This window comes from Mya arenaria, chromosome 10 (genome assembly GCF_026914265.1).
Source record: "Mya arenaria isolate MELC-2E11 chromosome 10, ASM2691426v1".
Classification (NCBI taxonomy): domain Eukaryota; kingdom Metazoa; phylum Mollusca; class Bivalvia; order Myida; family Myidae; genus Mya; species Mya arenaria.
Genome location: NC_069131.1, coordinates 32321333 through 32336221, shown reverse-complemented (window position 1 = coordinate 32336221; position 14889 = coordinate 32321333). Strand labels below are relative to the sequence as shown.

At 32.9% G+C, this 14889-nt stretch overlaps 1 protein-coding gene across 1 annotated transcript; it reads right to left on the bottom strand.

Moving 5' to 3' along the window:
• Nucleotides 1–1424: 1424 nt before the first annotated feature.
• Nucleotides 1425–4536, bottom strand: LOC128206782 (heavy metal-binding protein HIP-like). The gene is made up of 2 exons (XM_052909479.1): nt 4149–4536; nt 1425–3397 (listed from the first exon to the last, which is right to left on the bottom strand). The coding sequence occupies exons 1-2, from the start codon at nt 4444–4446 to the stop codon at nt 2988–2990; spliced, it is 708 nt and encodes a 235-aa protein (XP_052765439.1). The 5' UTR covers nt 4447–4536; the 3' UTR covers nt 1425–2987.
• Nucleotides 4537–14889: the final 10353 nt, after the last annotated feature.

Sequence of the window (14889 nt, the reverse complement as noted above, 5' to 3'; positions counted from 1 at the left end):
AAAGCGTTTGTGTAAGAACAAACCAGCCGCCTGGTAGTCCAAACTAGAGAGGATCCTACAGATTAAATCTTTAAGACAGCTGTGCAACAACAATCAAACCGTAACCATTAGTGGGGGGGGGGGGGGGGGGAGGTGCATAGATGAGGTATGGTATTTATCATGTAATTTTAATACTACTAGATTTTGCTGATATTATTGAAAATGTAAAGTCGTATAACTTAACCAAAATACTTGCCGAAAAAACACACACATGTAGTTGCATATGTTCGACAGATGCCATTTGCACGGCGTACGACTGATTCGTGGAATGTGTGCTTAGTTGAAATGCGTCTCTAGCAACTAAATGCAACTTCTCATTGGACCAATTACTCGTTCTTGCTTTGACTGGGCTTATGTTCATCATAAGATCAACTACTTTACACAAACTTGAAGCTGACAACATCGTAAAGTCAGTGCCGCGAAAACATGCAATCCCGCCCCTACAGTGCGTACATATGTTATCCATTGCCAGACGGGACACAGGAGCTTGCTTTTTGTGATTTTATTTAGAATTAAAACAATTGACTGTCAAGTAATCTGGTTTAGAAACCACTAATATACAAGGGGGAGGACGCAATTTAGTTTCATGCAAACATTAAATGAGAAAAATGTTTCATGGCAAACAAAATGGCGGATTTAGAATGAAAAGTACCTATTCCGGTACCAACTTTTGCCTGGTAAGTGGACTTTTTCTTTAAATTTTGAAAAATGTTTGCGTCCAGTATGTGGCGAAAACCATATTCTTCGATCGACATCTTAGTTTGGTATCATAACTTTAAAGACAAAAAAGTTATTGAACAGATTGTGGATTAGGAGGCATTGTTTACAAATAAACGTGTTGATTTTATCCACAAAGTTTCGTTTTGTTTTCGGCAAATAAGGCATATCTGTGCATGTTGTAACTGTGCTTGTATGTATATATCCCTATTTTTTTTAAAAATTCATGGTCATTACTCGATTGTACATGTTTCCAGGCCGATTTTATTTCCCTTAACCCCCATTATGTTTATTGCAAGCACATTACCCACGTTTTGGTGAAATGCAAACAGACTTCTGCACAATTGTTTAGCCTTGAGAGGATACGTTTTAGTTCTGAGAATCGCTAATGATTGAGTTTGGTATGTGATGTGTATCATAATTTTAAGTCAACGACTTTTTCACTTCAGGAACGGACTTGAACTTCACCATGGCCCGATTTAGAAGGAGACATACTAGGCATTGTATATGAACATGGCTGAACAGGGGCGAGGTCAAGGATTTAATGTAACTTAGGGGCGTATCCTTTTGACTTGCACCTCTCACTCAGAATGAAGATTTTTTGGTTTAAAGCGTTGACGGGGGGATTTAACTAGAACAAGGGTTCAGTAAATGAAACAAAAAAATCCTCTGAGGACTAGATTCTGTTTATTTGATTGAGTAAATATATATGCACAATTTCATACAGATCAACGCAAATGTAGTTATTAAAGGAAAGGACTCCTCGCGTACTTTGACAAGCGCAATTGCATTCATATCCCCGATAATGACATCAATCCCGCAATACATTACTTATATTCACACCAATAGTTCGTTATTTCATTCAAAAAATGTTAAAATTACTTAATTTCATTTAAGACAACATTTCAGTTCTTCTTTCTCACCCATAGAACGACCCGAACGTAACCAGAAACAGTTTATCAAATGACGTCACACTAGCGCGGGAAGAGATCAACCACTTGAAATCACTTTTAAACGTACAATTGAAACATTTATGACTACAATACATTCAACATTTCATAAATTTACAATTTGTAAAATGTTTATTTAACTGTTTCGTGGCCTGCTGACACAATACAAACAATAACAAGATAAACATTGATTTATGTATATTGTTATGCGATGATTCGCGATCGGAACATATCCGAAGGTGTTGCGTTCATCGGATGATCATCGCAATTGCCGAAAGGCAGTTCATTTAAGGAATGGAAGTTGAATTGTAAATAAATGGAGGTACAATCATATTCAGAATAAAAGCAATCATAAATAAGATCGAATAATGTATTTGTTTTAAACCTGTTTATCCAAGTAGTTTTATTCCGCATGCTATCGATTAAATAAACAATGAGAAACGCAATAAAGTCTTTGCAAACTGTTTACCTCGGTTTCGCTAAATAACAAGATTCATATTTCCGAAACTATTTGTGCAGATGACAGTCCAATCAGTACCGATCGTGTGACGACGATGTTTACCGATAGCGTTCGTTAGATTCCGACTGTTTTCCGTTAACTATTCAAATATTGCATGACCGTTAAAAATATATATATTCAAAGCGTTTTCTGGCTAACCACATTTTAGCCAACTTTGATGACATTTGAAATTAAGACATTATTTTATCAAAGCACCAGCTATTCGAAACACTGAATGATAAGCAGTTCTCTATATTTTGCAAACACCTTTTCCAACGTACAAAAAGCAAAAATAGTGTATATATAATTATATATATATATATATATATATATACATACAAATATATTAAAAATCTCTTACAATGGTTATGATTTGTAAAAATTCTATTCTTTTCTAATTCTATTGATATATTTATGGTTCTTGTTCACTATATTCATCACATGACGATTATTTCACACGGTAATGTTGATGGACAATGTCGATACACACTAACTTGATATATGTTGATGAAGCTTTTAAGGCACTCCAGGGTTTAAACTGAACATAGTAAAACTTTTGTCATAATGTTAACAGTGATTTTTTTTTTTAAATAAGACAAACTTCTTTTATCCGACAGCCCTTCAACTATGGAATTGCGTCCAATTCCTCGATGTCCAATCGCATTTCGACGAGTGGTAAGAAGCAAGGCTATGTAATCAAAATCAATAGAAAGAAGTGATTGGTTATCAACACTTGATTATATAAACATATGTATCAGTACTTGTCTACACAATACCATTCACTATCCCTTATTCAGGAGGAAGGCAGAAAACATATTCCAGTGATTGGCACTCTGAAGCAATACTACATCTTTGACATAAACCTGAATCCAAACTCTATTCCCGGCTTTGATGGTCAGCAGTTGTTGCACGGAATTGCAAGTGACCGCACGATATTCATACATTTCTCCACGGAGACTTTCCTTGCCATCGATTACGAGTCCATAGTAAAGATTTTGCTTATTTTTGACGCACATATGCAATGATACAAGGTATATTCCGTCTTCTGGAGCTGTGAAGATACCCGTTGTATTATCGTACGCGTTTCCATCGTTTACCAGGGTCTCAGTAAAAACGATCGTGTGTCCTGCCTTAATTGTGGTGTCAGCGACATTCTTAGAATTGAAGAAAATAAAGGGAAGAAACGATTTCTCTGAAAAGATGAAAGACGGACATTGTGTTTAATAGAAAACAATTAAAATAGTTATAATTATGATTAAAATAATTATGATTAAAATAATAATAATAATAATAATAATAATTAATAATAATAATAATAATAATAATAATAATAATAATAATAATAATAATAATAATAATGATTATTGATAATGATAATGATTATTGACAATAATAATAATAATAATAATAATAATAATAATAATAATAATAATAATAATAATGATAATAATAATAATTATAAAAACAAATAATACAATAACAATCATTGAAATAATAATAATAACAATAAAAATGATAATAATAATATGATAATAATATTTATAATGTTAATAATAAAGTCATATAAAATATAAAATAAAATAATAATAATAATTATTATATTAATAATAAACATGATAGTGATAAAAATAGTAATAATAATTATAATATTATGATAATAATCATAATAATTCTAAAACAAAATGAAGTAATAAAAAAAAACAATGATAATAATTATAATTATAATAATGACTTACTTGACAATTATTTCACAGAATTCACCTACACACACATATTTTACAATTAATTACAATATTTTTGTCTAATTTTGTTTTATCAACGATACTGTGCAGCATTTTTAGTTCGCTTTTCTTAGTCGGAGTCAATATATTAAATCTCAAGATTTTACTGAATACGAGCCCTGTATGTGATATGGGAATAAAGAAAAGCAAAAGTAAGCATACCTTTAACTTTCTCCAAGTCCGAAATCGATATTTGAACTTCGTCTCTGAGACTGCTTTTGAGTTCTTCATTCTCTCTTTTCAGCACCTGCAGTTCTTTTGAGAAAGCGTCCAGCTTTGCAGCAACTGTTTCTAAGATATTTGTTACATCTTTCTTTTGGTATTCAAACTCCATTCCCATACGGACAACTCTTTCAAGAATCTGTTCTTCATAATGATAGCGAGAGCACTCTGGCTCCTTAAATCCGCTGGTTTGTTGGATAACTAAAATCACAAATAAGCTAAGGGTAAAGACGTACATTTCTGACGGTAACTCAGTAACGGTCGGAAAGTAAGTGTGTATCCGAGAGCGAGTCGGCTAGTCTGCAACAGATAGTGTAACCGTGTAAGAATACCGGATGGAACTGCGCATCACCGCGTACGAACGCTAATGAAACCTGTGTCTAATTAAAGGAGCAACATGTGGTCAAAATTAAAAAATATAGTTGTGTTTACAGATTAAGTTGTAAACTGATAAAACCGGTTTAATTTATCAGTGATATCGTTATTGCAAGTACAGTTTCAAGACGACCATCCAATTATCGGTTTTTAATTTCGCCACTTTTGTTTTAATGTTATCTGTTCGAGAATTTCAAGAACAGTTCTTAAACAGTTTAAACGTTAACGTTAAATTGCCTGTTTTTTAAGCATCACGTTCTATTACATTTCAAGAGTAATAAGTTCTGGAACTTGTTTTAGACATGAGGTCTTAAAATATGCTAGAATTGGAAGTTCTGTAACAGGCCATTTGGATTTCTTACACTGTTCTAGTAAACATTTCAAGAACAATTCAAGACTAAAATAACTGAACAACGCAAGAATGTTTCATTGCTTTCTCGGACGTCACGATATTGCACTGTTCTAGAACATGATATTTTTTAGAATCGACCAGTCCTTGAGAAGCCCTTGCGTGAACGCTGTGTTGGAAGTTTTCATTATTATATATTTATTAAGTGGAGGCAATTAACTTAATGAAATAGGTGTCAAGAACAACAAAAAATTACTACTGATTAAAATTGCAAAATATGTCATCCCAGAATACTCGTCAAGGCGGAGCAACTAGTTTAATTTCAGAATGATTATGTCCATGTATTTGACAGCAACTACATACTTATGATATAATCCGAGGAAACTCGTGCTTTGCCTTTTAGTTTCATATGTGTTTTCATATTTTAATTCAGTAACATTAGGAATGAATACTGGAAATTTCATGATTAATCATTTCATATTTAGACAGACAAAGCCATGCATAACACATTTTAAATGCTAAATTTAACCAAGTTATTCAAAATAATGATTTAATGAAACTCAATTCAATTAAATGTTTGTAGAATTTGCAAGTGTTTCATTAATAGTCAAAAATATGTCCGAAGGACCAAAATCACGCGTCGCAGAATACTATTAAACTTTTTGGTCAAACACTGTATTAAAGATTTAATGCTAGCCTTTAAGATTTCAGTCGACATTGATATATTTTTTTTTTTGTTTGACAAGTATTATATTTGTCATATGACCTGGCATGATGAATAGTTATGGCTTTAATGATAATAATTGGCAGAATACCTTGAATGTATGCCTGTAACGAATTAGCAACGTGTCAGTTCTACATACCATGCGCAGTGGTACATACCGCCGATCAATGTCCTGTTTTTTATTCATCAAATTTGCCAACGCAGTTTGCGTGTATTCGGAGTTGTACAGTACATTCAAATAAAAACTATGTTATGTTCTGTATATTTATTGCTTAACCTATTCGATAATGTTCTGATTAGATTTTATTAATCAACTATTACGGATTTGATTCTATACCGGGACAATTGCAGGACTAATACTTGACAAGAGAAGACAATATATGCCAACATTCGCCCAATAGCTACCACAGTTGGTCGACACGAATATCTGCCGTTCGATAATGTTCTTATTCATTTTTATCCATCGACTGTTAAGTATTTGACGCGATGCAGGGACAATTACAGTACTAATACTGACAACATATGCCAGCTCTTACCCAATAGCGACCACAATCGGCCAATACGAGTATCTGCCGTTTTGATTAGCTACTTAACTTGCCAAATATGGGACGAGAGGAACGGACCATTTTCATTGGCTGTCGAAACTCGCCCGTATATGAGAATGTTATAAATCATCTTAAAAGGCAGCCATTTTGTTTTCCGTTTAACCGACTGTTTTGAAAAGGGTGTGCGTTGTTTATAACATATGTGGAATTACTAACCTACTAAATACTTTAACAATTTTGCACGTTTGGATATTACAGTTGTATTTAACCTGTTGGTGGATTTCATGACAATTATTGGTTTGGGAACCGATAAAATGGACGAGGAAGGCGAAAACAACTTTAAACTATTGACAAACGATTTACGAAATATTCACTGAAAGATATGCTACCTTAGACTGTACAATCGGTTTTGTCGATAATTCTATGCACATTCGGAACTCCTCTGTCATTTTTATCGAAAACAACCTCGGATGTATGCCGGTACATCAGTTGAAGTAGTTCGTATTTTTTAATTATATCAATAATTAAATGTAGTGTTTTAGAGTTGTATTTATAGATCTAAGTTTTAATTGATTGCCAGTGAAGTGTATTATTGCGAACATAATTAAGATTCCCAAGAGTTTAGTCATAATGTTTAACTGCTAAATAAAATTACTACGCGATCTACTTGCAGCGGACTTAAACGTACCACTTTTTAAGTATACATGTAAACCGTCCAAATACATTCGAGGCTGTTTTCGATAAAATGGCCGAGGAGCTCCGAATGATCTGTGCAATGTCACTATAAAGGGTGCATGTCGAAATCAGCAAAGTCCAGCTTAGAAAAGCAGAATCCATGATTGAAAAAGGGAAATAAGCTTCAATATTGCGGTAAGGTATTAGAATGTTTTTACCAAAATGTAGCATACGTAATGGTTAATTAATAAAATACTCATTAAAGGGGTGATTTCATATTGGGCGAGTTCTTTGCCCTCAGTCAGCAGTATTGCCCTTCGACCTTCGGGCTCAGGCCAATACAGCTGACATCGGACAAATAACTGGGCCAATATGAAATCACCTAATTACTAACATTATGATATAAATAATGGAACTATTACGCAATTCTTACTGGTTGTTCAGACATCAAGTTGTTAAAGAACTGTTAAGATTTTGATTTTGACATCAACCTTTGGAGAAAGGGTAAGTGAAGGTTGCGATATTTTTGAGTTTTCATTTATTTAATAATCAAAAACAAATCGAATTTCAGAACATATAAATATGAAACAAAACAGTCACTGGCAAACTAAATTTATATTTCATTTACTCCTTCATTTTTGACAAACAAAATAAATACGCAGTATACAGTGAAAGTCCAACATACTAATAAATACCACTTATCTACAATTTTCTGACATAAGTCACACTTTTAACATATGATAATTAGACTAGTAGTTATTCTTTGCCAGTGAACACATATGTTAAAAATATATGTCACGTAATCACTATGATTTTTGCTACGTTATAGATGCAATAAATAGCTATATTTTAATTCCAAATCTTTAGCCTACATGATATCGACCTTGCACAAAAACGAACACACAAGACAAATATGTTGCGAATAAAACGCATTTCTATTGCCTTTTAATATATTTACTGAAATTCAAGTAGTATTAAATAATTGCAAAATGTACTATGTTCCGTAACTACAAGACCATGTGATACCTGTTCTATAACAGATAAACTGACAAACTGTATGAACTCGTCAAAACCAATTACGTCCACTAGCGCGCCAGTGATCTTTATCCGGGCTTTCTCCGATTTATTACAATACCAGAGGACTGAGGAAAACCAGGCTGTAGAGGTTAGCTGTGTTTATTTGGCTCTTATATTTTTCCTAAATTCTACATTTATAAGACTATTTCGGCTTTAAATTTTTGTTTCAAAATTACTAACAGTATTCGTCGGTTAATTTGCGGACATTTGTTTGACATTCTGGTAATTATTCAAGACAAAATTCCAAAAAGAAGTTCAACCCTTGTTAATCTATATTGGCATTTGGACCAGTTTGTGTTCGCCATTATTGGTTTCATGTACTAAAATTAGACAATACACATTATAATACATCACTGTACACTTAGTTACGGGTGACTGAACACACCCCGTCATTGACCAAAATCGCGCATCTCGCTTGAGCAGACAGAAATTTTCTTTCGGCTAGATTTTCTTTGGCGCCATAGTTTCTATTTTCTTGTTGCTAGTTTTTCTTTGGAGTTAATTTCAAACAACGTGTATTCGGACAAATTATTATCAGATAAGTTACTTATATTTGCTATTATTTAACTGATTAAGCTCAAACAACCCACCTACATCCTGTTTGAATGTTAGTTATTAAGCTTACGTTTGAGTTCAGTCAGTGACAAAGCTCGTCTTGCTGAAGCTGCCAACAAGTACTAGAATTCTCGAGCCAAATATTCACATACTACCTAAATTAGCTAAAATTATATATGTGACTGCATCTCTATAATTAGCCATTTATTCATTTACTTAATCATTGTTGTTTTGCTCGGTTTCTTTGCTTGTGCAGTCTTTTTCAGATATGGATCCGGAAGAAACCACCACAAGTACAGCTACTCTCACCAGCACCCTAGGGACTTCAAGATTACCCAAGCATCCTCGGGCAGCGATGGGGTCGGACTCCTCCGTTGATGGAGAGCTCTCATATCTGGATCTTGACACTGGGAAAGTTCAATCGACAAGAAACAAAGACTTTGTGATGTTACCTACTGAGGCCTATGACGCTATGATGGGCAAACTCACTGCCATGGAAAAAGGACTTGCTAAGCTAGACAAGCTAGAAAAACTTGACAAGATTGAATCGCAAATGTCTACACTGTCAGCCAAAGTAATTGACATCGATGAACGACTGAAGAAATCTGAAGGTACTACAGTTGAACTTACACAATCTGTATCATTTCTCAGTGACAAATATGACCAAGTTATCCAAAACAACAACGTAGATTCTGCCAGAATATCGAAAACAGAAACTGATTTACAGCGAATGAAGGAAATAAATGAAGAACTTCGCCATACACTAAGTGACATGAGCATTATAAATAAATCCCTCAAGGAGGACTTGATTGACTTGAAATGCAGAAGCATGCGTGATAATCTCATCTTTACAAACATTCCTGAAAATGTTAAGCGCACTGCAGACGGTCGCAAGTTTGAAGACACTGAACACGAATTGAACGGGTTCCTTTCAGAACATCTGGGGATAAGAGATATTCAGTTTGAAAGAGTGCACAGACTGGCACCGCAAAAGAAAGGACATAATGGACCAAGACCAATTGTTGCCAAATTTAGTCTCTTCAAAGAGCGTGAACTTGTAAGGAAATCTTCGTACAAGTTGAAAGGGAAACAGTTTGGTATAAGGGAACAGTTTCCAGAAGAGGTCGAGGAGAAAAGGAGACAACTGTACCCCGTCCTGCGACAGTTGAAGCAGAACCACCAGAAGGCCACCCTTGTAAAGGACCGCATCTTTGTGAACGGAGTCCCAGTCCGACCCGACCAGCTGCCTGTACCAGAACCCCCGCGCCAGGAACAACACAGTACCCGCCTGTAGGATTGCCATGGTGACGACCCCTCGAATCAACAAAGACTATCATTTTCATGTTTAAATGTCTGTGGGCTCAAGCCTAAACTATAAATTCCTGAATTGTGTTCATATTTGTCAAATTTTGATATTTTTGCCTGCACTGAAACGAAACTAGATAATTTTGATAAAATCAAGGTAGAAGGTAGATAACTTTACATTTTTTGCCAAAAATAGAACTCAGAAAGTACATAAGAAATCTGGAGGAATCGGTGTTTTTATTAAAGATAGTATTCTGCCGAAATTCAAGTCTATTGATAATAATTGTGAATACATACAGTGGTTTAAGATAGAATGCTCTGCACTTAATACTGATGAAGATGTTTACTTTGGCATAGTCTATGTACCTCCAGATAATTCAAAATATTTCTCTAGAGAAATATATGAAGATTTTTATCAAGAAATTGAAACTTACAGTACCACATATAATAATGTTGTATTACTTGGAGATTTCAATGCACGAACAGGGTTACAATCTGATATTACTACTGTTGATAATTTCATCTTTGAGCAAGTTGACATTAATCCTAATGAAGTATTTGATGATAATATTTCACAGTTACTAATTGCTTCCAATATGTCTGTAAGCCGCTCTTCGAAAGACTTGGTTGTTAATAGATTAGGGTCTAACCTAGTGGAATTTTGCAAAAATATGATTTTCTAATGTTGAATGAAAGAGCTTTTTCTGACAAAGATGTCGGTAGATATACCTGCAAAAATGCATCTGTAGTAGATTACGTAGTTGTCTCAAAGCACTGTTTAAAACTGTTTGATTCATTTGAAATTTCTGAATTCTGTCCGTTGCTTTCAGATGTTCACTGTGCTGTTGTTTTTCAATGTAAATCAGCTAATGTTGAAGTAGTAATTGAGGAAAATGATACTGAGAGAGTAAGACGTTGGCAAAATAAAAAATGTAATGATTTTATAGCTAATTTAGATATCCAGGAATTAGATGAAATTAGAAATATATTGAACTCAACTGACACTACATTTGACAAAGAAAAGATAAACAATATTGTTTCAAAAATTGGTTCTGTTCTTAGTGTATCTGCCAAAACTACTTTTGGTGTTAAAAAGATGACCTCTAAAAAGACACCCAAGAAGTACACAAAGAAGAAATGGTTTGATAATAATTGCTGTAATGCTCGTAGAGAATTCCATAGATGTAAAAGGATGTTTAAGTCTTGTAAAACAGATGCTAATAAGCAAAGTCTATTGAATTCAAGTAAATTATATAAGAAAACTATTAGAACTGCTGTTGTTAATTATAAACGTAAATTCAAAAAAGACATTAGAAATATGTATAGTAAATCACCTAAAGATTATTGGAAATATGTGAATAGTTTGAATGATAAGTCTAAAAGCTCATGTGTTAATGAAGAAATATTTCTTAACTTTTTTGAAAATTTGAACTCTGCAAACGATGATGTTATGGAAGACCCTATTGCAGATTTCCCAGATGTTACTGTTTTACATAGTCTTGACAATGACATTACTAGAGCTGAAGTTGCAAAAGCTGTCAAGAACCTTAAAAATGATAAAGCTTAAGGTTTAGACCAGATAGCTAATGAATATATTAAATCATCATGTGACATTTTTCTTGATATCTATGTTAATTTGTTCAATGTTGTTTTACAAACTGGTATCTTACCAGAATCCTGGCTTGTTGGTGTTATATATACCAATCTATAAAAATAAAGGGGACATGCAGTCTCCGGAAAATTATAGACCGATTACAATTTTGAGTTGTCTTGGCAAAGTGTTTACTGCTATACTGAATAATAGACTGACAAATTTCCTGGAAGAAAATGAATTACTGTTAAAAAACCAAGCTGGATTTCGAAAAAATCATAGCACTATTGATAATATATTTATATTGCACTTGTTATCAGAATATTGTAAACATAAGAAATCAAAATTGTTCTGTGCCTTTGTTGATTTTAGAAAAGCTTTCGACTCTGTATGGAGTGCTGGCCTCTGGGCAAAGTTGTTAAAGTATAATATTAATGGGAAAATGTTTAATGTAATAAAAAATATGTATAGCAACATTAAATCATGCTTGTTATTAAATAATACTACCACAAAATATTTCCAATGCTGTAACGGTGTTAGACAGGGTGAGAATCTATCACCGATACTATCTTCCTTGTTTTTAAATGACCTAGAAAACTATATGTTGAACAAAAGCACACCATGTATTGACATTACTGATGTTGACTTAGATATATACCTGAAATTAATAGTTCTATTGTATGCTGATGATACTGTAATATTTGCAAAATCTGAGCAAGAGTTGATATGTACATTAAAGAATTTTGATGACTATTGTAATATATGGAAACTAGATATTAATGTTCAAAAAACAAAAGTAATGGTGTTTGGAGATAAACCAAGACGAAATAGAAATATTATTGTAAATAATAAGCAGTTTGAGGTCGTAGATACATTCTCATGGGTGTTACATTCTCTAAAAATAGACATTTAGTTAATTGTAAAAAGCATGTTGTAGAACAAGCTAGAAAAGCCTTATACTGTTTGTATGTTAAGATAAGAAATTTATGTTTGCCTATAGACTGTCAACTTAAACTATTTGACAATACTGTTGTACCAATATTACTTTATTCATGTGAAGTGTGGGGCTACGGTGATCTTAACCTTATAGAAAAAGTCCATACAGACTTTTTGAAGCATATTTTGAATGTTAAAAAGAGTACACCACACATTATGTTATATGGTGATCTTGGTCGATACCCATTAAGCATTATGTTAAAAAAACGTATAATAGGTTTTTGGTATAAACTAACTCATTACAATTACAATTTGTCATCTGTTTTGTATAAATACTTGTACAAAGATTTCTCTGTTAATGGCCATCAGTATGGATGGTTTAGCAATGTTAAATCGATACTTGATGCTTGTGGTCTGAGTTATATATGGCAAAGTCAATACTTTCCAGGATCTAAATATGCTTTGTTAAACTTAGTTGAAACTTCATTAAAAGACCAGTACAGACAGAACTGGAACAGTGATATTGTTAGTTCATCCAAATGTATTAATTATAGAATATATAAGTCTGAATTTAGGCTTGAAAATTGTTATATTAATGTACATGATAACCTCATGCAACCTCTTGTAGATTTCAGACTATGTAACAACCACCTGCCAATTGAAAAGGGTAGATGGCTTGGCATTGATAGAAATGATAGAAAATGTAATTGATGCACTTGTAATGAAATTGGCGATGAATTCCATTATCTTCTTCGTTGTCCTTATTTTATGAATGCTAGAAAAATGTACTTGCCTACTATAAATATGCAAAATGTGAATATACTTACATTCAAGAATATTATGTGTGAAAATGATCCTCATAAGATAGATAACCTTAGCAAATACCTAAAAATTGTTTGTAAAACTTTCAAAAACCCACCTGGCAATAATATCTAATATTTAATAGCTTACTAGTCGTAATGATTAACACTGTACTTATGCTGTTTTGTTGTCTATACATGTAGTCTATATTTATTTGTACTTAGTACACCTGTTTTGTTAGTTTTAACTTCTAACCATACAGCCTGGTTACTTATAGAAACTGTTTTGTTATACAACACATGTTTAGATACATACATTGTATTGTATTATACATGTCACCTCAAAACACATACTTGTAATATGTGATGAGAGTAAAATAAAACTGTAAACTGTAAACAGAGAACGTGATTTGCTAAACTGTCCGTACATTTACTGACAAATTGCCTTGAAATGGTAAAGCCAGATCGGCAATAATTGAGTTCAATTTTTATTTCCTCCTATATATGAATAGTTAAACATATTTACATAGTTATAATGTTTACATATATATGGATATGTTTAATACATAATATTAGTAGACAGCATATCTAAGAAAAGCATTATTTGACCAATCCGATACAACATAGAAACCCTTATTAAAAGAATTTAAACTGTATACGGGCGGTAAGGCAAACCACACACACATACTTCTTATAGTTAACTTAACTTGAAAAAGAAAACCTAGATTTCACAAGTGTGTTATATAATAAAGGTAATCATACATTTACAATTTAATAGCAATAGAAGTGCTACTACTGGAGCAATTTACATATTACTATTGCAACAAATATACTTTCCAAATACATTTTCATTTGTAGCCTTGGCTTTACCTTATATGTTTCTGCATTGGCTTCTCAAAGATTACTCTGACAGATCGATGAAACTTAGATATACTTTTTGCATAATTATTTGTTCCCATAGTTTTTCTCCGAGTTCGATCAAACTTGGACAAAACACATTTTATGTATGATGTAGTTTTCATGGTGAGAATTAGTGATGAAACGATTATCGAGTACAAATAAATATTTATAGGTATATAAGTATTTCGATTCACTATCGGACAATAATCGAAAGCTTATAATATCATTTAGGAATACATTCAACCATGATCATTTAAATGGTTTAACCTGGAATCAGCAGGTGTGATGCTATAATCATGCTTTTTGCAACAGTAAGCATAACCTTTTTCTGTCTTTAATAACTTAATGAAAAAACAACAACAAAACACATACGTGTACTTCATAATTGCACATCAATTGCAAAATGATGCTCACCGCATCAAGTAAGTTATCTTAGCATTTTATCCATGTAAAAGCATTTTAACAAACAATTTGTAATTTAGGGAGAGTTTGTCAGTTTTTAAGCAAAAGTATTTACATTCACCGCACACTTCTTTCATAAGCAAATTCCCGTACCGGGCAACATCCACAGCCTTATCCGTGTCCCAATTAATATTTGTAAAATTATTTGAGTCATTTTCATCAACACGTTCATGCAACAATTACTCTACATGTATCGGCTTATGACGTGAAATATTTAAACAATCGTCATCAAGAATATCACAATTTTCATCACAGTCAAATATTTGAAATGGCAATAAAATATAGTTTATAAAATCGAACACCATATGAAACAAATGTAGACTTTGAGCCTACATATAAGAGTACAATGCGTCGGTACAAGATTGCAATCCCTAATTGTATACTTCG